The sequence below is a fragment of the Uloborus diversus genome, chromosome 4 (assembly GCF_026930045.1).
Source record: "Uloborus diversus isolate 005 chromosome 4, Udiv.v.3.1, whole genome shotgun sequence".
NCBI classification, from domain to species: Eukaryota; Metazoa; Arthropoda; class Arachnida; order Araneae; family Uloboridae; genus Uloborus; species Uloborus diversus.
The window spans coordinates 88,612,508-88,635,712 of NC_072734.1; the positions used below are offsets into that span (position 1 = coordinate 88,612,508).

General features: G+C 32.1%; 2 protein-coding genes across 2 annotated transcripts in view; one reads left to right on the forward strand and one right to left on the reverse strand.

Annotated features, from left to right (window-relative positions):
- LOC129220185 (heat shock factor protein 2-like) overlaps positions 1-14,655 on the reverse strand; it is a 135,983-nt gene extending 121,328 nt beyond the window's left edge. Inside the window, exon 1 of the mRNA XM_054854543.1 lies at positions 14,373-14,655. Coding sequence (XP_054710518.1) covers positions 14,373-14,480 — 108 coding nt within the window. The 5' untranslated portion in view covers positions 14,481-14,655. The remainder of the gene's footprint in view (positions 1-14,372) is intronic.
- A 915-nt stretch (positions 14,656-15,570) lies between these two features.
- Positions 15,571-20,698, forward strand: LOC129220698 (ribosome biogenesis protein BOP1-like). The gene is made up of 3 exons (XM_054855128.1): positions 15,571-15,859; positions 18,652-18,762; positions 20,543-20,698. Exons 1-3 carry the CDS (start codon positions 15,746-15,748, stop codon positions 20,696-20,698), a joined length of 381 nt encoding a protein of 126 aa, XP_054711103.1. The 5' UTR covers positions 15,571-15,745.
- The last annotated feature ends 2,507 nt before the right edge of the window (positions 20,699-23,205 follow it).

Sequence of the window (23,205 nt, forward strand, 5' to 3'; positions counted from 1 at the left end):
AACTATCCTAAAATTGTTCCAGCCCAGCGTTGGAAAATCCATTTTTCAGTTCGTACAACTTCATTTTGTGAGTGGGTACAAAAAAAAAAAAAAAAAAAAAAAAAAAAACCCGATACAAACTACAATAACGAAATAATGAAGCGAATGTTTAATAAACCTCAAGAAAATTTTAATGTAAGCGAACAAATCCACCCTTCTCTTAATTTTTAACCATGTTGACCAATCCACTCTGGAATGAAGGTCGTCTTTTTCCACATACACGCACATGTGGGTAAAAAAATTAGAAAAATGCAAGCATCCAAATCTAATATGCATTGTTAAATTAACAGAAGTGATATAAAATATCAAACAACATTACAATACAATTGAATTGTTCCTCGCACGATAGAGTCTCTCTGACCAAACATGTCTGCATTACAATCTTACTTTCCGTTGCCAACTCTTGCATTTAAGAGGCGCAAATTAAAAGGTAATTCAGCAAGTTTTGTTTTTGTTTTATTCCTTCCCAGCAGTGACGCACGCATGAAGCCACGTGCAGAAAACTTTTTCTTTTCCTTCAGCGAGAGGGGAATCGTGTGACGTCGATGTTGCTCTCTTAAAATCTTTTCCGCTTTGGAAAATATTGAGTTTTTATTAAGAAAGAAAAAAGTAAAACTAGTCTCACAAAAACATCGAGCGTTGTTTTTAAAAGGGCTTGTTGGTGAAAATATATTATTAGTGATGAGAACAAAAACCAAAATACAGTAGTAATACTTCGAACTCGTAGGGGAACGTTAAAAAGTTAGAACGAAAAAAAAATTCTGTAATATGTGCATTCTCCGTACTAGCATGTTCTGCTCAACTCTTCGTTATCTCACAAATGTATCAACAATGTAAAAAAAAAGTGCACATTTGCAACACTATTAAATTTTATTCAGAAACAGTGGTGGCGATTGGGGCTTATAGGTGGCGCGAGTGGGTGGGTGTGGGGGGGGGGGTGACAACTAAAAGGCCTGGGACTTTTAGCGGCAGCAAAAAATTAAAAAATAAAATAAATAAATTTGTTGGGGCTGGTTTGTAGAATATTGAAGCAGATAAGTGGAAATTGATGCAAGTCTAACAACTTCTCACGTTTTTCTTAAAATTTAAGAATTTTGCACGCAATAACTTTCTCTGAAGAAACATTTATAAATTAGACTACGATGATTTACCCCGAAGTATTTTGAGGTGTCACAAACGCTTGGCAATAATTTCATTAAATAACTATAGGATTGATTAAATAAAACAATTGAATTACTAATATCTAAACAATGAATGCATTATTACTTGTGCTAAATACTGTTTCGTAAACAGACATATAAGGTAAAACGAATATTGTTTTTGATTCAAGACAGAGCCGTCAATGTCCTGAAAAAAATCCATTTTTCTGATTGGTTTTGATTCAAACGATGCATCTTCAGGTTTTAAAGCATTTTGAAGAATTCAGAACAAGAAGGAATAGAAGTATTCAAGCTTTCATGAGAAAAATTCGTCTTATTTTTCGGTGACAGCTTTAGCAATATTTTCAACTGCTTCTCCACAAGCAGTCAACTCCACTGTTAACATTAGCAGCATTCCGCTGATTAAAATTCGAATTAACCAATAAAATTTTAACATAAAGATGGAAAAATTAAGGAGACTAAACATTATTTCGAATTGATACTTCGAATTACCCACGTTCAAATCAGAGCGCACTGTTCACTGTATACTGGTAATTAAGCTCTCATTTACAACAACAGCGGTGCAAGTTTTTTTCTGAGGGGGACAGGAGTAAGTATTTATTAATTATTTGTGTATATAACAGAAACTCACTGAGATTGGCAATATCTAAACACAATTTGGTTTCTCCTCCTCTCCCTTTGGATGTGCAAAGCCACTCTTAACACATATTAAATTTTTTTAAGACAAGAAAAAAAAAAATTAAAAAAAAAATTGGCAATTTAGTATTTCGCAACAACATAACTAATTGTTCTTATGTCAATCCCAAACTAAACTATTTTTCCAGAAGAAACATTTAAACTACTTAAGTAAAATAAAAATGGCAATAATAGGCTGACTACGAAACTGTACTGAAAAGCGAACATTTTGCAAAAAATAATTAATTTAACTTTAAACAAAATTATTTTAAAACCACGATTATTCACTCTTGTTTTCAGCAACAATTTTAAAGCGGAATTGGCAGATCTTAGGGGCTTAGGGGATGGATTATTTTTCAAGAACGGATTGATTTGGTTCATGCAAGCAGGTAAATCGTTAGCAACAAAGAAAGCTTGTCGTAAAAGATTAAGGGGGATCGGAGAGGTTTCGTGAAATTGTGAGTTTGAAACAAGGGGGAGGGAAGGGGTAAGTGACATCGCGGATTTTTATCGGAATATTTTCATGAAAAATAGCGTGACATGTGACAACGGGGGGAGGAGGTCAACAATGTTAACGAAAAAGCATGACATTAATTGACAGCCCCTCAGGAAAGAGAAAGTTGTTAAAGAAATAGTATTCAATAAAAAAGAGCAGAACATGAGAAGAAATTTGAACACGTGGCATCTGAAACGTAACGAGATGTCGGCTTAACGTCATATTGGAGTAGCAAACACTATGGGCCCTTTTCTAATTTCAGGAAAACAAATTTAAGGGCAAAGTTCGTATTACATTACTGGTTGCTATCACCAAACATTGCAACAGTTTCTTAAAACTAGAATTACAATGGCACATTGTTATCTGCCTCATTATTTATTTTATTTTTTTAATTCAAGGCCCTGACGTAAATCTGTAGAAAACGATGATAAAAACGACGAAATAAAAAAAAATTATCTGTGCGTAAACTGAGGGGAAATAAATCTGTTACAGAAGATTTCTAAAAAAAACGTTAAAGCTGCAGTGAAGTATCTTCGTTGGAATTAAATGGGACTATTCGGGAAATGCGGCAGCTAGTTAATTTTATTTATTATTATTAATTTTTTTTTTGAGGAAAAATATCAAAAACACTGAGCTGCGAACTTGTACAAACCGTCATTCTATGCCAAGTGATGAAAATCGATTATTTTCCCAAAAACGGATTAATTTGGTTCATGCAAGTAGGTAAATCGTTAGCAACAAACAAAAAGTTTGTCGTAAACGATTACATTTCACTATTTTTTCTTGAACCATCTCGAGTAAATTATTTAGAAAATGATCTTACATGCACATCAGTTCTTGTCAATCTCATATAGGGTTCCTAATGGAGAAGATGAAGGGCTCCACGGGATTTTTAAATCTTTTTTCTTTTTAAACCGATTTGCGATCATAAACAACGGGCTTCAAACTATACGGAAAATCCCAAGAAAGAAAAAAAAAGAGAGCGCCTTATGTGATATGTGCCACAGAATTTTGACCATTCTGATAAAGGTCAATTTTCTAGGTCGGGGGCCCTAGTAAAGGTCCTATTTAGGTCGCCGGCAACCTGAAACAAATTTGATCATGCTGTAACTCTTAATGTTAGAAACACGAACCGGTACGATTTCCCTTTTTGTGGACAGCACATCAGGTAAATAAATCTAGAATAAAAGGGAACCTTAGTTATTATGATCCAATACTGAATCAAAATTCGAGATTTCTTTTCCTTACATGTGGTACTTTTATTATAAGGGTACGCAGTGGATTGTTCAAGTGTTAGGGGAAAAAGGACTATGAATGGCAGAATACATAACAGATGATAATTTTAAAAGTTTTATGTACAGGGTGTCTATAATTAAACGACTCTACTTTAAAGTTGTCTAGCAACGAAAGTATTGCTCAAGATTAACGAAATTTTGTGTAGAACATAATGAAGGGATGGGACTTTGTTCCGAGGTAATAAAAAGTAGTTCAAAATGTCGCCACCAGAGAGCTTTTTTTTAATAAATAAGTTACACAATTGCAGTACATTTACGATGGTTTTAAAACAATTCTTTCGTCAGAACAACTTAAACATTATGGCTTTCGGAATCCTTCTGGGATCATGATATAACATATTCTACAGTTGACCGCATCATGCTCTGGGAAATGCTACGAACATGCCGTGATCTGCTGTATTTAAGATCAGGTAAAGTTCTAGGATTATCACGATTTACGAGATGTTTCAAATGCCTCCAAAGCTAAAAGTCACATGGATCGAGAAGGAATGCATTTAACTAAAATGCCCTCTGGCGGCGAAATGTCGAACTATTTTCTTTATTTACTCAAACGAATTCCCATCTTTTCATTATGTGTTGTACATAAAATTTCGTTGATCCTGAGAAAGTTTCCCCGCTAGACAACTTTAAAGTAGGGTCGTTTAATTACGGACACCATGTATTTTATTAATTGTATAAGATAGGGCCGGAGTAACAATTAAAAAATACATTTCTTTTCTTTTTTCCTCCAGAGCTAAAGTAATTTTTTTTCTTACAGAAGCTAGAGTTCTGTTCGAGAAGCTGTTTTTCGAGTTTTTAAGGAATCTGCTTAAGTACAGTTTTAGACTAATTAAATCGAAGTTTCGAATAACTAACAAAAACCACTCCTCGAAGCATATCCAGTAAATAAATTTCGAATGAGCCAGGTTACATACCCTTATTTTTACTCCAAATCTATCAGATATTTATACTTCTGAATTTACAAGCAAAATGCTCCAAGATAAGGTTTAAATTGTCTCCATGTCGGGCTCAATTTTGCAGAATATTTATGGTTCTTGCAAACAATGTAATAGGATGAAAGAATATTCATGAAGTAACACAAGAATTGAAAAAGTGAATCTCCTGGGAGGGGGAAGGAAGATGGGTATAGATTAAAATTGAAGCTATTCCCAAACAATTGAGAGAGATGGCCAAGTATGATTAAGACATATGAATAGAATTCGATTAAAAATAGGACAATTTACAAGAAAATGTGACACGTTCTTTGATAGAGGAAATTTACCTTGTTTTCTTGCAGTGATCTCTAATTTTTTTTCTTTTATTTACACGTTCATTTGGTCAAAAATATTTTCAATAATCAAAATTGTACTTGAAAAATATATCATTTTTCACTTCGCACCATGAAGAAAAAGTGAAATTTCCCACTTTTTTTTTCTTGAAGGAACCAATTCCAGCCAAAAATAAAAATTAATACCAATGCAAGTAAAACATAACATACACAGTTCTTTGTTTATGTACTACAATTTTCGATTTGCTCATTTTGTACCAGGTAAGTTATCTAGCTAGTTAACTTTCCTCCACAATCCCCTAATACTTCTTCGGAAATCAGTATGTTGGGTGCATAGTAATAAACGATCTCAACTTTATTGATCGATTAAAAAAAAGTCTCGAGAACACGCAAGAACACCTTAGAAGAGAATAATTTTAATTTGACGATTTTGCTGTCAGTAAATCTGCTAAACTTCGATAAATTAAACAAGTCTGTGGCGAAAAGAAAAAAAAAAAAAAGCTTCAAATTTAATAAAAGATTAATAAAAATCACGCTGTTGTATTTTTTGCCATGCGATTAAACGTCAAAATGTAGTTTTTAATCCTGGCATGTTTCAAAATACAGCAATTAAATCTCAACCACAAAAATAGTACAGGTTTGGCCTCGAACTTTCTGCGGAGATAATTTCCAGTATGGCTTTCACGTTCACAAGAGCGGTACGGCCATTCAGATCTCAACGCTGTCACCTTAATTACAAAGTATCCCAAAATGGGCCCCAACGCAAAACCAGTGTTGCAATTTGATGACTTTTTGATATGATCTTCTTTCAACGGAAATTTCCCCAAGCTATCATGAAGTATTTCTATAAATGTCCCGACACCATCCCCTTTTTCTTACCGCAATTTTTTATATTACTTGGTTATTTTTTTTCACACACGTGAGGATAATAAACTTGTACCATCGCTTAGGATCAATCTAAAAAGGGTTGTTGCAGAAATCGAAGAGTTTCTCCCTTTCTGGCCACACTGGCCTATTGCGACACTTCGTATAAGCTTTTTCCCTTCTCTTCACCTGACCTTCCCTTAGCACACGTGGAATAACTAAAACAAGGACGGGGTTCGATAACCGAAGTTGAAAAATAAGAGGGCAGCCGGTAGAATCAAGGTTGCAAAATTAAATAGAACACATTTCACCTTTTCAAAAGCGCAGTTCAATAACGAAATACTACGCGGACAGTTATGCCAAAGGTTTGAAATTTTTAGGGAGAAGGTGGGGAGGGGGGGGGGGGCGTTACACTTCAATTCACAGTACGCACGTTACTCTGTTGGGGTAGGATTCAAAAAGAGATAGAGTAGAGAACTTCAAACTGTGTTCAGACAATTTTCATACGCAATTTTGCAAGATTAGCATACCAGGACTGGCAGTTTTGCGCCAAGTCAAAAATTTTCAGACCAGGGTAAGAGGGCTGGTCCCCTCCCTTCTTGCTGGACCCTGAGATTAGATGTGGGAAGGCAGCGGGTGAAACAGGTTAACCAAGATCAAAATATAGACACTGAACCAGCAATAAGTGAACCTAAATTTGGCAGATAATCCATCATTAGTCCTCATCAGTGGAAAAAAAAAAAAAAAGAACTTTTTAAAATTTGACTGTTTGCCGCTAAAAAGATCATGCATGCACACGTTCATTTTAGAAGAGACAAAAGGAGAAAGCGAATGATGTTGAGACACATGTGCCTACATATTTCGTATCAAAGCCAAAGGTTAAGGCTATGCTTATCACACGAGACAAGGGATTATCCTACTTGAAATTTTATGGGGATTGTAAAACACAAGAATGAGAGAACTAAGTGAATTTCAGCCTTTTATTACATTCACTGGAGCAACTATATAATTTCCCTTCATGGGCGGGGGGGGGGGGGGGGCTGATAATAACTCTGACACGTGCCATTACTTACATAGTTGATTGGCTATATGGCTGAAAACCAAGGCTTCTAGGACTAACCCCCAAATCTTTTTTTGAAATGTTCTTATTATCTACCTTATTTTAAAAAAGAAAAAACGGTATGAACTTTCATTTTAATCTAAATGTATTGAGCATAAAGAGAGAATAGCTTTTTTTTTTTAATTAATAATTCTTCAGTATTGTTGGTTTGTAAGATCAGATTTAAAAGCAATTTTGATCAAATATAGTGAAACAAGAAAGCTTTTAAAAACGCCCACAAATATAGGCTTGCTTAAGTTCAGCCTTGGAACTGATTTGTTAAATTGATTGACAATTCATTTAGTCATTGTTAATTGCAGCACTTAAAAAGGGGAAGTATTTTAAATTTATAATTACCATTATTTTTCCTTGTTTCTGACAACAAATAAAAACCGGAAGCAAAATGCAGGATTATGACAGATAATGTAAGCTAAGAAATTCGTTTAGAACTACATGGGAAACTTTTCCACATTTTTTTTTTCTTTTCTAACACCAGTTAAAACTTTCTCAATCAGCTAAAGCTACAAATCTTTAAAATCAAAATATTATTTTTAAATATTTTTATCAGTCTTCTTCTCAACAATTAAAACAATGTTCTAAAACCACAGTGTCTTCTTAAATAAAAAGTTACTAACATAATCGTAGATAATATAAAAACGTCAAATTCATTCTTTCAAACTGTGAGACGTTATGCTTCGTTTCAATAAATTTATTTCCTTTCATTTTTGGAACAAAATTAGGTTTCATATTAAAGCATTTTTTTCTTTTTAAATATTTAAGCTAACAAACTTAGGAGAAGTCAAATAGTAAAATTGCAAAGGCCTTTTTGAAAGTTGTGGGAATTTTAATTTTTTGATTTTAAAATAAAGTAGGCAACAGGCATGTCATTTTAAATCTTTCAAGGAGGAGACTTAAAAAGGTTTCTACATATCAGGTAAAAAACATTAAAATACAACACATTTCTCAAAGCCATTGAAAAGGGCGACTGTCTTTTCCCGACTTCACCTTTGTCCAAATAACAGACATAATGTGGTTTGACCTATGACATCAATTTAGGACTAGCGAGGCATATTGGCTACATTTACCAATATAGCCATAGAAGTCATGTTATTGTATGATACTATTCATTGGCAGAAAAAAATAATGATCACCAATATTTAGTTTTAAGAGCTATTCAATGTTCAGATTCTATAGTTTTCTACAACTAATATAACACTGTAAGATCACAGCATGATCTGAAATACATAAAAAACCTTTTTTGCAAAGGAAAATAAACGGAATAACCAACGTAAGTAAAGCATGCAGGAAAAAAAAAAAAAAAAGCCAGAAACAGCACATTAGCTATTTTAGGTAACAATGGAACTCCTTCAATGGCAAAAAAGTTCCAACAAAAGTTCCGAGTAAGTTTAACTCCACTTTTGTGCGTTAAGCATTTTCTCAACATTCCAAAAAAATTCCAGCCAATAAGCTTGGACTGTTTCAAATCAAAAACTACACACATTGACATTCATGTTTGATTAAATAATATAGTTTAGTGGAGTGTCATTTCTGGTACATGTTTGTCATTTTATTATGACTCTGATTTGCTGCTTTTGTATTATACTTATATTTCTTTCATACATTGTGTAACTCTAGTAAGATATCACTTTCAATTGATCTTATTGGAATTACAACTTCACTGTTTCATGTTGAAGTATTTTCCCCAGAAGTTGAAGAGTTGGCATAAATACAAGGAGGAGAATGTTGGTTGATGTACCTCAGTGGCGTATCCAGCCGATTGTTTTGGGAGGGGCCATCCGAAATTTTTGAACAAACTTCCCAGTGCCGAATTTAGCTCCATGCCACCCCTTAGCAAATTTGAAATCTGCCGCTCCTCCCCCCCCTAAAAGAAGCAAAATATCCTTGACTCAAAAAAACCTAAAAAAAGTGTTCCCCAGATTCAAACGTTAAACTTATGAAGAAATGATGGCGTTTCACATTCTGAGGCGCCCCGATGAAATCATCACAGTGTTCTCCCCAAAAAAATTTTATTTGGCAAATTTTGCTGACGATTCAGCAAATACAATGATTGAAAAACATTTGACTTTCATAAGATGTGTAAAAATAATCATTATTAAATAACAAGAAAAAAATGTCTCTGTGGAAAATGAAAGAATGCTAACATTTTACTTTCAAGAATAACAATTTAATTCAAAAAATGTGTTTTATAATAACAAATTTGCCGCCCCTGAAAAGTTTGCCACCCTAGGCAGCTGCCTACTCTGCCTATTGGGAAATTGGGCCCTGATAACTACCAGAAATTTTATTAAAATGAAGTTTTGAAAACTCAATTTTCGAGATATTGAGACATTAGGTGAGGGGGTGGAATTAGGAATCTCCCTCAAAAATGTTTCAAGATTTAAATTTCCAAGTAATTTTTGAAAATTAGGAAACTAAAACCGCATTTTGTCCATTTTTGATGATGTACAGGGAGAAAGGTCAGGTTTTGGGCGCTGGCTCCAAAATTCTTTTTGAAAATAAAGCTTAGAAACCAAAATATTCTGTCATTATACATTGAGAAGTTAGAAGAGGAGGGGTGTTCTTTTAGCTCTTCAGCTGTCCAGCCCAAAAATGCACCTTTAGGTAATGTTTGCATTACATTAAATTAAGCGTGAAGGTGCTTAGAATCTTTCCTTCCTGGAAATATTTTGCCTTCGAGGCTCTAAAAATTCGATTTTTAACTATATTTATACATATTTTAGAAAGGGATGTAAGATTCGTGAGCTCCTCCAAAAAACCTCCTTCCTCCTCACGATATAAACTAGGGAGGGAGGGGATTTAAGTTGTTTTTAAGCAAGTTAAGTGATAAGGACTGGATAAGCTAGTTCCCGTTGACATTTTTTCCTATAAAAGACTTAAAATGCAATTTTTTGCTACATATCAAATCATTTGTGACAGGGCGTGAGAAAAGGGGGTTCTCCTCCTAGTTTCGAAATTAAAGCCATAAAAAATATAATTTAGGCTCTCTTTGGTCTTGTGAACAATAGGTACACTCTGAGAACTGCAGCATTTAGAGATCGTCCAAGTGTCTGTAGTTGGAATCAAGAAATGATGTAAAAGATGGAGAAAAATTTTGGAAATAAAAGTTTTGTTTTGAGGACAGGGATATAATTTATCTCGAAACTAAGACCTATACTTCTTTTTCAGTAAAATACATGTGTTAAATTTTGTTATCTTCTCATAATATTTTTTTTCCATTAAAAAAATTCCTACAATCACAAGGGCTTTGGGAGGGGCCATGGCCCCCCTCTAGATCCGCCCCTGATGTACCTGGTAATTTTCATACAAGCACTAGTATTTTGAAGCATGCTGGCATAAGAAAAATGTTTTGCAATAATAGGATTTCCTTAGAGCAAACAATCAAGTATTAGAAATGAATATCATACATGTCAGAAACATTCCTTAAACAGCATGAAACAGTTGAATAGAGACAAGCTTTGGTGAAAACATCTTGATGTGAAAAACTACATATCATCACTGGTTTGCCACAAAAAGCAAATGAGCTTTTTTGGAACAAACATGTATGAAAGTGCAATATGCACAAAAAGGTTAAAAAATATACACATAAAATACAAATTTTGAAAAAATAAAGTGCATATTTTGCATCAAAAAGTGTATAATATTCATGCATATTTAAAACAACAGAAATGCAAAATATTTCAGTAGGTGTTCATAAAATAATTTTATTGTAGCAAATTTTTGATAGTCCATCGTCATTGCAAATGTTGCAGTACCTGAACAACTTTTCAAAAAACTGCTTAAACTTAAAGATGGGTAGGATATTTGGACAACAATATTGGTTAAACCAGGCTTGATTGGAGCAATGCTACGTTTACAAAAGGGGGGAAAAAGAAAAAACTTCAAAGGGTTAAAAATCTGAAACTTTCTCAAAAGAATTTTGTTTTAATAAATAAATAAAATAAGAAAGTCTGAAACTAAGACACATCTGATACAATCAGTCTGCACAACTATACTATCTACAAATTTTCAACCGTCTCTTGAACTGTGTAAAATACATAGCAACTTACGGACAGACATGATGGCAAAACTCTTTTAAATCGACTCTGGGATATCAAAATGAACATCAGTCTACATACTACAGGTTTACAGGTTAAGATATGATGAAAGACCTATTCAGTATCCCGTCTGCAGTAAGACATCTAATCCCAGAAATAATAGCAAGATATTCTACTGTTATTCTGATGAAACAATATCATGAGTAATGAATAAGTTTAAGGAGTGATTCAAAAACTAATTCTTTAAAATTCACAATTAAAATGAAGAAGTGCACTAATTAATGATGATACTTGTGTTCTTAAATGAAAATTTTACACAATCAACAAGAACTCAACTGTTCGAAAGTCACTAGGACCATTGAACAGGTTCTTCAAGACTTCCAAGTTCAATTCAAAATACTTACAACAAGCATTTCTTTGAAAAAAAATCAATATGTTTACTTTTTTTATTTTCTAGCTTTGCAATTTTTCTATTTTTGCTAAAGTAGAGAGAGTAAATAGCTTGATCTGCATCTGTTTGGATTTTAGCTTAGTTCTGAACCATCCAAAACTGTTGCATTAATATAATAACATCAACTTCTTGAGAGGCAAAACTCAGATTTAATAAAAATATTACAAAAAATGTAATGAACATAAATAATTAACCAATTGTAAACATTGAAATTAAGAGCTACTTTTCAAATTTTAGAATAATCTATCATTTTTCCAAATGCAAGCAACATTTTAACTTGACATTAAGCCTTAATTTCATTATATTTATCATTGTTTGCACTTTACCTATGATTCTTTGCATCAAAAAGGAAGAATTTTTAACAAATCATGCAAAATCAGTTGGTTCTGAAATTTGGGTTAAAAGAATTGGGTGAAATATTTGAATGAAGATTAGTTTCATTTGTGTCTGGCTAGCTTTAGTAACATTTCAAGGGATGTGGAGCATTTCACCGGTCCTCATCTGACACAGGCTGGTTCATCACTGTAAGTTAACAGGGGAGAAAAACACAAGAAAAAGTTATATTTCATCCTTACTCATACCATTTTAAATTTCAACTGCATATCTCAGTCTCTTTGGCAGAAACGGCCGTAAACATATTGCTTATAGGATTCGAAAAAATATGATATTTTTGAAAATATCCGATATTTTGATATATATCCGATATTTTCAATCAGCACAAATTTAAGTTTTCAAAATAGTAAATGCATCCTCAAATCACAGTCTTATTCTTATATTGTTATTACAATATTTAGACTTAAAATTAACGTTTCTTTCATTATTTATATCTAATATTTCATTTAACATTTTTATCAATTTTAATGGAGTTAACTTGGTATTATCTGTTTTACTCATTTTTCTTCTGTTAAGCTAGTTTTACAGTTATATATGATTCAAAAATTTAATATATGCATTAGTCGGGGGCCAGGGTCTGTTGATTTAAATCACGATTAAAATCCTGATTTAAACCAATTGATTTGAATGAAGAGATTTTTTTAATCAAAATGCTTAGTTAAAATCAGTTCATTTGATTTTTATAAATTAATTTTGCATTTTTAGAATGTGTTGCTCTAAATATAACTACACTGCATAATACAATCTTAACTTCATAGGCAAAACTACATAGAACCCTCGTCATGTATGTGAAACAGATTTTCCTTCTTGCAATATTGCTTTTAATCCAAAATTACAGATTCAATTCAGTATAGAACCAAATAAAAATTTTCAGTTTTTCTCATATACCATCACTGATATAATTAAGAAAAATAATTGCTCAACATATTCTTTTACACTAAAACACACGGGATGATGGAAACCATATTTTTAAGCAAAGCATAAAACAAAATCACATCTTATCAAAGTATTATAACATATTTATAAATCTTAAAAATGTAAATAGTTAGAGAAATTATCTTAGTTTGAAAAGTAAGTTTTAATCTACTACATGAAATATATTATGTTTATAAATGTATAGTAATAAATGACTATAAATTTGATAAAAATAAAAAAATATCCAATTTAAATTTAAAAAAATGACTTTTTAAATAAAAAAATCACGAACCCTGGTCGGTGCACAGTCAAAAGACATTTTCTTTATTTCTGACCAATGTTTAATATTTAATTAAGCACTTTTAATATGAATTAAAATTTAACATTACTAATAATGTTATGAACATAAAATAAAAGAAAAGGAATATTATATTAATTTGTTATACTAATGATGTATTGATAGTACATTAATTTTTGGTTATTTTTAACAATAAAGGACAAATAATTATGATTAATATAATTTTTATATTGAAAATACCATAATATTGGATATATATCATAATATATATCGATTGATATATATAATGATATATCGATTGATATATATTGGCAAACCCTGTCGCAGGTACAGTGCCAGATCTTCTAAACAGAGGCAAATTTTGAAACTGCAGCCCGGCAATTTCCTTCATGCTTTAATAGTTTTAATGAAAAAAAAAACTGATTTGCCACCCATCCAGAGGCTGCATCCGCAGTCAAGAACTGTGGCTGGCTCCCCCTAGATCCAACACTGCATACAAGCATTCTCCTTTTCTCTTGTTCATTTTGAAAATGCTTAGTTTTGTAAGTTTATCTAAAGTTATGTAAACAATAAAAAGTTGAAGTAAATAAAATAATCTTCAAATAAAGAATCATACCCAGATTAATGAACTTAATGTAACAGATTTTATAAAACCAACTTAAAAGTCATGAAAGTTCTTTAAACACATACATGATTTTGAACATTTCTTGCACTTTTTAACACCAGCTATAACAGATTAAGCATTCTCTTATGTTTGTTTTTTTTTCTTGAATATACTTCCACTAACCCATTTCTTCATTCCTTTGTACTTATTAACTCTTGATTCATCCCCTTTGACAATAACACGCAATGTTGAAGGAAATTTATAAATTTCAAGAGAGTAACAAATTAAGAGCTTTAGAAAGTCCTTAACGGATTGTAGACTGGTATTCTTCCACTAGTCGTTTTGTCAAATGGCCAGTGAAGAGCATCACTAAATTCTTTTTTCTTGAACATCTCATCTTCGTCCCTTGAATCGTCTCTAACATTTTTACAATTGTTTCATCACGGAATAACCATTAAAGTTTCAAAATTCTGTAGCACCCATTTTTTAACGTATTAAAGCGCACCTCGTCTTCAATTCCCACTAATTACAACCTTCAAAATTATAATATTTTTACTAAAATTTTCAAGAGGTAAATAGAACAACGAAAGTATGTTCCTGTTAATGAATTTTGAATTGCTGGAATTGAAAATACATGTAGCATTCAATATTCCCCATTCAAAGTTGTCAACTCCATACAAAATTGAAAATTTTTAAATGTATCGGGAGTGTAACACTAGAAATAATTGAAATAATAATAACAATAAAAATTATAAACTTACGTAACTCCAGCATATAAGTTCGTCACAAGATTCATCCGTGACTAATTTCCAAAGTTTTGTCAAAAATGCCGGGACGTGCGTCGTTGTCCCATATTCAATTGTGCGCATGATGAAAGTATGAAAAACTAAAATGATAATCTTAATACTGATTTAAAAGTTCAGTATCTTCATCAAAGTAGTGTAAAACAACGTATAGTATGTCAATTTATAGTCCATGCAAAAAGTCACAATATAAGTTTTCAATGTTCAATGTATCACATTCACACAGAATTCCAACATCTCTCCCCGCAACATATGATACTTGATTTGAGCTGTCGCTAAATGTTTCGCCATGGCATTACAAACATTACGCAATACTTCCTCTGAGGTACAGCTTCTTGACTTGCGGAAATTACGACTGATATTTCCGCTAATTTTCCATTCTTCTTCTCCAACGCGCATTCCGCTCCAACATCGCAAAATCTTTTCTGCATAGCGTTTTTTTTTTTTGTGGTTCGAAAAATAGATTATCTATTTGTCCCTTATTGTTTCATTTTCAAATACGACGAGTGCGCTTTCGTTAATTTTTGTGGTCAGTAGGAGCTACGTACGAAATGTTGGGACTCAAATTCAGGGAAAATAGTGGATTGTACTCTTGTTCCTTCTTAAATTTATCACTGTTTCACCCCCAGTTGAGAAATGTCAAAATACTCGGAAAATTAATGCTTTTAAAAGTTATATTTTCAGAGTTTTCATCCAAAATTTTGATGTAAAAATTGCAAAACTTGGGACTGTTACCCTTTTTAAATAATTGATTGCGACCCCATACTTCGATAACTTTAAGGATCACTTTCTCACTTTTCACGCTGTAAGTGTCGAATAAAGAAATCAGACTGCGAAATTTGAAGTTATGAAAGGAAAATAATCTTTTCCGATAAGTTTTTTTTTTTTGGAAAAATGCACTCTGGTCATTCATTGCTTACGTTCGATGGGGGGGGGGAAGAGCGGTAGCGACCGGTTAGTTGATCACGTGACAGCAAATGATCACTTGCTCCAATCAACAGCTCAGAATGGTAACCGATGCGGTAACCGGCTGATCATTGAACGCTGCGGTTAGTTACCGGTTACACACTGGTAGACCGGTGAAGTTCGTCGAACGCAACCTTTCCAACCAACCTTAACTGTTAACTTTAACGGTTTCGTCCGTTGTCTTGTCAACAGAAATTTTCGGCAAGCCATGTGCCGTGCTCTCTTATATGTAAATATGTGTGAATTTAAACTCTGATTTACTTCATGCTATTTTCAAATAACTAAAAAGTGCAGTTAACTTTATGTGAACTCAGTGAAAAAAAAATTGCTTAATTTGCTTTAGTTTTTCATATGTTATAGTCACGATGAAAACACAACATAGTATTAGTAAATCAGATCAAGCTGAAGATAGTGATTCTAGCGTATATTCTGGGCTTGAAGATGAAGATGATACCTCATTGTCTGAAAGTGAAAATGAAGTATGTTACGAATTTAACAATTTCATGGATTTATTTTTTACAAACCTCTGTGTAATGGGATATTCACTGTCAAAAGATTTATTGTTAGTTGTATTTTTGATGATATCGGGGCATCTATTGAGCCCAAATCATGTCCAAATTTGTCTGCTGAGATTTTTACCATTTTAAGATTTAATTCGCTGAAAATATTAATAAAGTGAGGCAAAGGCAAATAGTTATTACATTAATATCAGTTTATATTGTGGGCTATTTCCATATATGACTTGCACTACAGTTTTTAAACACTATGGTTGATTAAAAACAAAATTTAATGATTTTTTTTTTTTGGTATACTAGACACGTAAAAGTATTTTTAGCAGTGCATAAAGTTTGTTCATTTATTTTACTTTAACATTTACAAATGAAATTGCCATGATGCGACTTACACTACTGGAAAGGAAGTCGTTATTTGGCTATCATTTCAACCTACAATTTCTTCCTCCTACATAGTCTAAAAAAATGCAGTTCAATTAATGCAGTTTTATAACTAAGGTTTTGAATATCATCATGTAAAAACAAAAAGATTCTAGAATTTTATATTTTTTTTATCGAATATTATTCTGCGTGACTTACACTACCACTTTAATGTGACTTACACTACATTAACATAAAATGTACAGTTAAAATATGAAGCAAAATAAAACTAACCCATCAGATATTTAAAAAAGTGGGTGATAATTAACATTTACGAAAAATATTTGATGTTTGAAGTTGTAAATATCTAAACATCTAATTTAGTGTCATCAGGGCCATGCTTAGGGGGTGGCAAACTGTGCGGCCGCACAGGGCCGCTAAAATATTACAAGAGATAGAGAATAAAATATTTCTGCGTGATAAAGTGCAACTTAGTGTTTGTGATTGTATTCTGAAAAGATAAGAGATAGAAAATTTGTCTTTTTATATTTTTTTTATTCATTTTCAAATTTTTACTTTCAAGAGAAATTTCTAACTTTTAATTTTTAGTGAGAAAATTGTAAACTATATCATGCAATAAATTCTTTTAGTGTTATGGATTTTTGTTGATCATTTTGCAACGTTTGATATTTTTCATCCCAGTGTCATTGTTTTACAGACTAGTGAATTGTGTTAATGTAAATCCAACCTCCCTCCGCTGAAAAAAATGAATGAAAAGCTCTCTTCCTTAACTGACCACTTTTGTATTCCAAAAATAGTTATGACAAAGTTCAGCCAATATTTTTTCCTGTGCCATCTCTTCATAGAAGGAGTGTAATGAAACAATTTTCTTACGAGTCAGATGAGCCAATTTACGATCCAAAGAGAAACTCTCTTCTTGATCAAGCTGTTATGTCCACTGAGTAACGCTATAAACAAATAAAAGACTTCAACAAGAAATTTGGATTTCTTTGCAATATTCCAGCAGTAAAAACTTTGGAAGGTCATGACTTAATAACTAATTGCAATAACTTGGCATTGGAATTAGACGATGTGAATGGAACTGATTTATACAGAGTTAAAAGTTCTTGTAAATTTCATTAAAGAAACTTTAGCTTCAACACTAGATAGACTTGATTATTTTTTTGAAAACAGTTTTCAAGATGCTTCACCAAATGTTGTTAATTGCATTCATTCTCAAAGCTTAAATTAATTAAAACGTATTGAAGTTCAACTATGACTAATGCTCTAGCACTAATATTGGTTGAAAATGATTTATGTATTTCTTTTTATACACTTTTCAAATTTAATTGATCGATTTGCTGCTCAGAAAGCTAAAAAAAAGTTAATCTTCAGTAAATTGTTTTTTTTTTTTTTTTTAATGATTTTTTAAAAATAAATCATAATTTATTTGTCTCTAGATTTTTCTTTTTTCAAAATTAATTTTTATTTTTGGCAAATTTTGTTGCATCTGTTTTTCTTTTTTTTTTTTTTAAATTCACATTATGTAGCAATTTTATAATAAAATGTCAAAATAATTGTAAATTTTTATGTGCTGGGGTTGGTGCTGGTTGTAGTGTGCAATAATGAAATGTGTCATGTTTTAGGAGAGAATAAATAAATAATAAAAATGATTATTTATCGACTATTCAAAAATTTCGCGCAGGGCCGCTAAAACTCTAAGCACGCTCCTGATTGTCATTAACATATTACTCAAATTTTATAGCAAAATTAAAAGTAATTTAAATAGGTTTAAACACTTTTTTTTACTTCCAACACCATGGTATTTGAAAAAAATATTTTGATCTGTTTCAAAAGTGTTAGCCAATAAGTATGTTGGTTTTTAAAAGTAAATTTCGTGCAATTTTTACTTCTAACACCGAGGAATTGCCTGCAAGTTTTGTGGTTCAACCATAACTGTTTTGAGCATTTAATTCAATCAGTTATTCTGTTTTTATTTTATTATTTTTTTAAGTAGAAGTTTTATTCGTAGATCATAATCAGTAGAATAACTCTTCAGTTTTATGTCAAAATACTGTTGCGAGTAAATTATAATAAACCTATTATATCAACTTATACGTATTCAGTAAATTTTAATCGCTCTTAAATTTTTTGAAAAAAGAATAAGGAACCACCTTTTCACAAATTTTTTCCTTATTTTTCGGGTGCACAATAAAACTGTCCATTAGTTAAGAACAGTAAACTAGTAGACTGCAAGAGTAGCATGCTCAAGCTGTTTTAAGATGGTTTAGCTATTGGATATCCAGATTCGAGTTTGATGGTGCTATTCTTTGATTGAAATTGTATTTCAAGATCAGAAAATGGGTGCTATTTATTCTTTGATTGAAATTGTATTTCAGGATCAGAAAATCTTGGCAGAACCTTGTAATGTTAGCAATGCTTCCATTAATGGTGAAAGCTCAAGGCAAGTTGCTGTGGATGAGTATGCTGAAGATACTTCAGATGAAGAAGTAAGAATTATTTGCATTTTCTGCTAGATAATGCTTTTAGAGTTTTTTTTTTTTTTTTTGTATATGCTTTGATTGATGTCAAATACTCAACATTTTAAATTAATTTGTTGGAGCAGTACAAAAGAAAAGGAGAGGAAGCAAAATAAAGTCAAATAATGGCACTGTCCTAAAATGGTTGTAGTTTTTATGTTTTATGTATGAATGACTTCTATGTAGTTCTTAGCTCTGGCCCCAAGAAATTAATTTTATTACCTCCCATTCAGTTGGTTTTCTTGTAAGACACAAAATTTTAAATTGTTTAATTGAAAATAAAAACTGACGTTAAGATAACTTAAAATAATTTTTTCTTCCTCTAATTTCCCTTAGTTGTTATAAACATGATGTAAAAATGCCAAAATTGAAGTTGTTCCATGAGTTTAATTTTCTGAAGTAAAAAAGATTAGAATTACCAGTCCATCACCTGCCTTGCCGTGTGGCGACTAAATTTACAAAATGGTGACCATAAAATATTATCACTTTCCACTTGTTCATCAACTTTTCCCAATTCCACCTGTGTTCTTGATTGATGTTAATGCTATTAATAACTTTTATTTAACTAATAATAGTTACATTTTATGGCAGTTTTAAAGCTGATTTAATTTTGTTTCATTACTGTTAGCTAATTTTTTATTGTTATGTTACTTTTTTTGGTTAACAAGAAAGTGGCGATAGCAAAAAAGGAGTGGCCGCTAATAAATTTATAAATTTGCTTCTACTCCCCCACTAGTGACCAGAAAAAAATTCCAATCTTGATCTTTATTCTGAGGAATAGTTTTCAGACATTTAGATGGCAAACAGAAGGATGCACATTTCTATCAGGATATCAAAGAAATGAAAATTAGTGATTCTATGAGACTGGCTCTGTTTCATATGTCACTGAAGATGTTGCCACTCAATCAACAAAATCAGGGTATGTTAAGAAAAAAAAATGAGTAAATAATGAAATTAAACTTAAATTAAAAAGAAATTATTGGCAAACTTAAAAAAAAAACTCCTGTTAACAGTCTTGACAAGTTTGAGCGATCCAAAGAAATTTCAATACTTGTGACAAAATTGCAAATATTTTACACGCTGACATCAAAATTGGATAAAGAAAATTTTTAAGCAAAAGCATTAGCATCATAAAATGAAAATAAATGTAAATCTCATATTCTAATAAAAATAATTCACAATTAAAGTATAAAAAACTACAAAAAAGGCTCTTTGGTTTGTATTCTAGAAAGTTTCACTCAAGGTTACGGATACTGTGCGATTGTGCCCTGCACCATTTCCTTCTTTAAATCTCATACCTGTTTATATCAAATAATAAATACTAGCATAAGGCAGAATATAAAAAAGGTATTTTAAGAAAAAAATAGGGTGTTTTAAAGTTAATTTTTACAAATTTTGAATTTGGAATTTCCAAAAAATCCCAACCTGATAGAGAAAATAAATGTTAGTTTTAGAATTGACTATTATATAGAAATCAGTCAACAAATTTGGCACTGGACATCACTGGAATTAAGGAAGTTAGTGTAGTGATAGAAAAATAAAATTATTCCATTTTTAAAAATATAGCTTCCATAGAACTACTTTAGTAGAAAATGCTGATGTAGTAAATATTTTTAGGTGCTTTTTTAAAGATTTTGAAGATAAATGTATCCAAAAGAAGAATTTTATTTTATATGTACGTGTTCAGAAAAATAAAGGAATCTTTGCTTCCATACGTTATTTCATTTTTTCTTCAAAAATTATTTTTCAGGACATTCGAAACACAGTTGGTAATATTCCAATGCAATGGTATGATGATTTCCCTCACATTGGTTATGATATTGAAGGTAAGAAGCTTATGAAGCCTGCAACAAATGATGAAATTGATGAATTCTTGAGCAAGATTGATGATCCTAATTACTGGTAATTTTTCCTTTTTCAATTCTTTTTTCCCCTTCATTCCCCCTCCTTTTCATTGCTTTTACATTCTAGTTAAAAGATATCCCCCTCCCCCCATTAAAAAAATACATCTAGCAACTTCTGTGTTAATAATTACAATTTTAAACATTTAAAAAAATGCCACATGGAAAGAATAGAATGATATTTCATAAACATCATCTTCTTTATCACCTGTATTGACTTCCGAAATTGTCTGTTGGAAAATTGTTTTACTTCCTTCTGCATAGGACTATTGGAAAAAGTACAACGATTATCACTGGCAGTGTTATAGCTAAGCAGTTGTTAGGCGTATTTTGCTACCAAAATTTTCTATTTCATGTCTAAATTTCCAATCCTATTTACCAAATTTGACGTCTTAAATTTTGGATCAAATCAAACCTTTTGTGCATAAAACTTATAGCTACCATAACTCACAGCCAATGTGAAGAAAGATAAGAAGCATTTCTTCAGTCTTGAGACTCTGCATTTTTGCCTTATTTCTATATAGTATTTGATTTTTGGTAACCTCATACATGTTTATTTTATCAAAATTGGTATCTAGATTTTTCACTTTGACCCTCAGACAGCTTGTTTCAGTAGTCACCATGGCACCAAGATTTCAATTCTTATTTCTTACACTGATCATTGGCTAGACAGTCAGTGAATTTCTTATTCCAACAATGAGCTTCAATTTCTGCAAGAAAAAGTCCCTTGTGTAGTAAATTTTACTATTCTCTCCACTCACCTGTGGGCAACACTTTCTCTTACTGACTCTAAACACAAGGAAAAGGAAACCTTATCTTACATTGAAATATACGAGGGCTGTTTTTTTATCAATTTCCGATGTCGCATAAAAATAAAACCAATGAGAGTAATTAAATAAATTTATTATCAAAAGTTAGGTACATTATTAGTTACTTTTCAACATAATCGCCATTTAAATTGAGGCATTTTTCGTACCTTGGTACAAGCTTCTTAATACCTTCTTCATAGAAGTTTGCCACCAGTGATTTAAGATGGGTTTTCACGGCATTTTTTGTAGCCTAATTTGTCAGTTACGATAGTGTATAGGGCTGACCTTGAATTCTCAGGAAACTGATCGGATAGGTCCGTAACCGTAAACCTCCGATTGCTTCTTATAGTTTGGTCAACTCGATCAGCAAGGTCTTCGTTTGCGACCGACTTTCGTCCTTGACCCCCTTCATCAAGAATATCACCTCGTCCATCTTTAAATTTCCTATACCAATCACCCACTGCGCTCATAAAATTTTCACCGTATACTTGTTTCATTCTACGGTGAATTTCTGCTGCAGATAACCCTTCAACTTGCAAGAAGCGAATGACACTTCGCAACTCACACTTGGCGGGAGACTCTATCATGGTAACCATGTTTATGTGTCGCTAGATAAACTGGTATTGGCGTTGGACGCCCGAAAACAAGTAAGGTTGTAGTGGGAGAGGTGCGCAGTCGACTGCCGCGCATTGCTGGCCGATGCAGCTCGCCCTGCCGTCTAGCGGCACAAAAAAGAACAAAAAAAAAAAAACAGCCCTCGTACATACTCGCTACATCCAGTTGTACCCAGTGACTCTTTATTTCTTTGAAGCTCAGTTCCCTTGATTTCAGAGTCTTAGTCGATTCTAATGGGAGAAGATAACATGAAATCCATAACATTTCATGTTAACATTTTTTGTTAACATGAACAATTGTTTTGTTTCATGTCATCCAATAACATTTTTTTTCTGCAACGGAGAAACTAAAGAAGTTTTGCCTCCTTTTTCATTTGCATTATTTTGAGTTCTTCATTTTGTAATTTGATTGAATTTCTATATGAACTAATTTTGGAATTATAAAACCATTCACTGTGCAGGAGAATTTTGTCGTGATGGTTTTGCTAGAAAAAACAAGACTGCCTTTGAAAAAATCTAATGCAAGAAAGAGAAAAACAGTAAACAAGGTAACTCAAACACAAATAAGCAAATTAATGCAATCAGTATCCTGATTTGTGCTTGAGTTATGCTGTTTACTATTGTTACTTTGTTGCACAAAAGTATTTATTGCATAAAGACCGAAAATGTTTCAAATTGTATTTCCTGTTATGAAGTAGTCTCATATAATTCTGGATGAACTTAGTATTAATGCTGTCAAAATTCTCGACTGCAGTTTTTTTCTGTGTTTAGCGATACTGTACCTCAATGTTATCTGTATTAAAATAACATTTTTGTGATTTCAAACTTAGAATGCAAAAAAAAAAAGAAAAAAAAAAACACTACCATATAAGAACAACAACGTTGCTGGTAACAATAATTTTTTAAGGTATAAGGACAAAAAGGGCAATTGACTGTTTTGCTGTGCCACAATTTGAACAGATCTATTTTCCCCCAGAGATTGTAGCCAAAAGACTTCAGGGCTACAAGAGTTTTTTAAATACAGTGAAACCTCTCTGGAGCGACCACTCTTCATTCCTGAAAAATGTGGTCGTTAATAAGGTTGGTCGC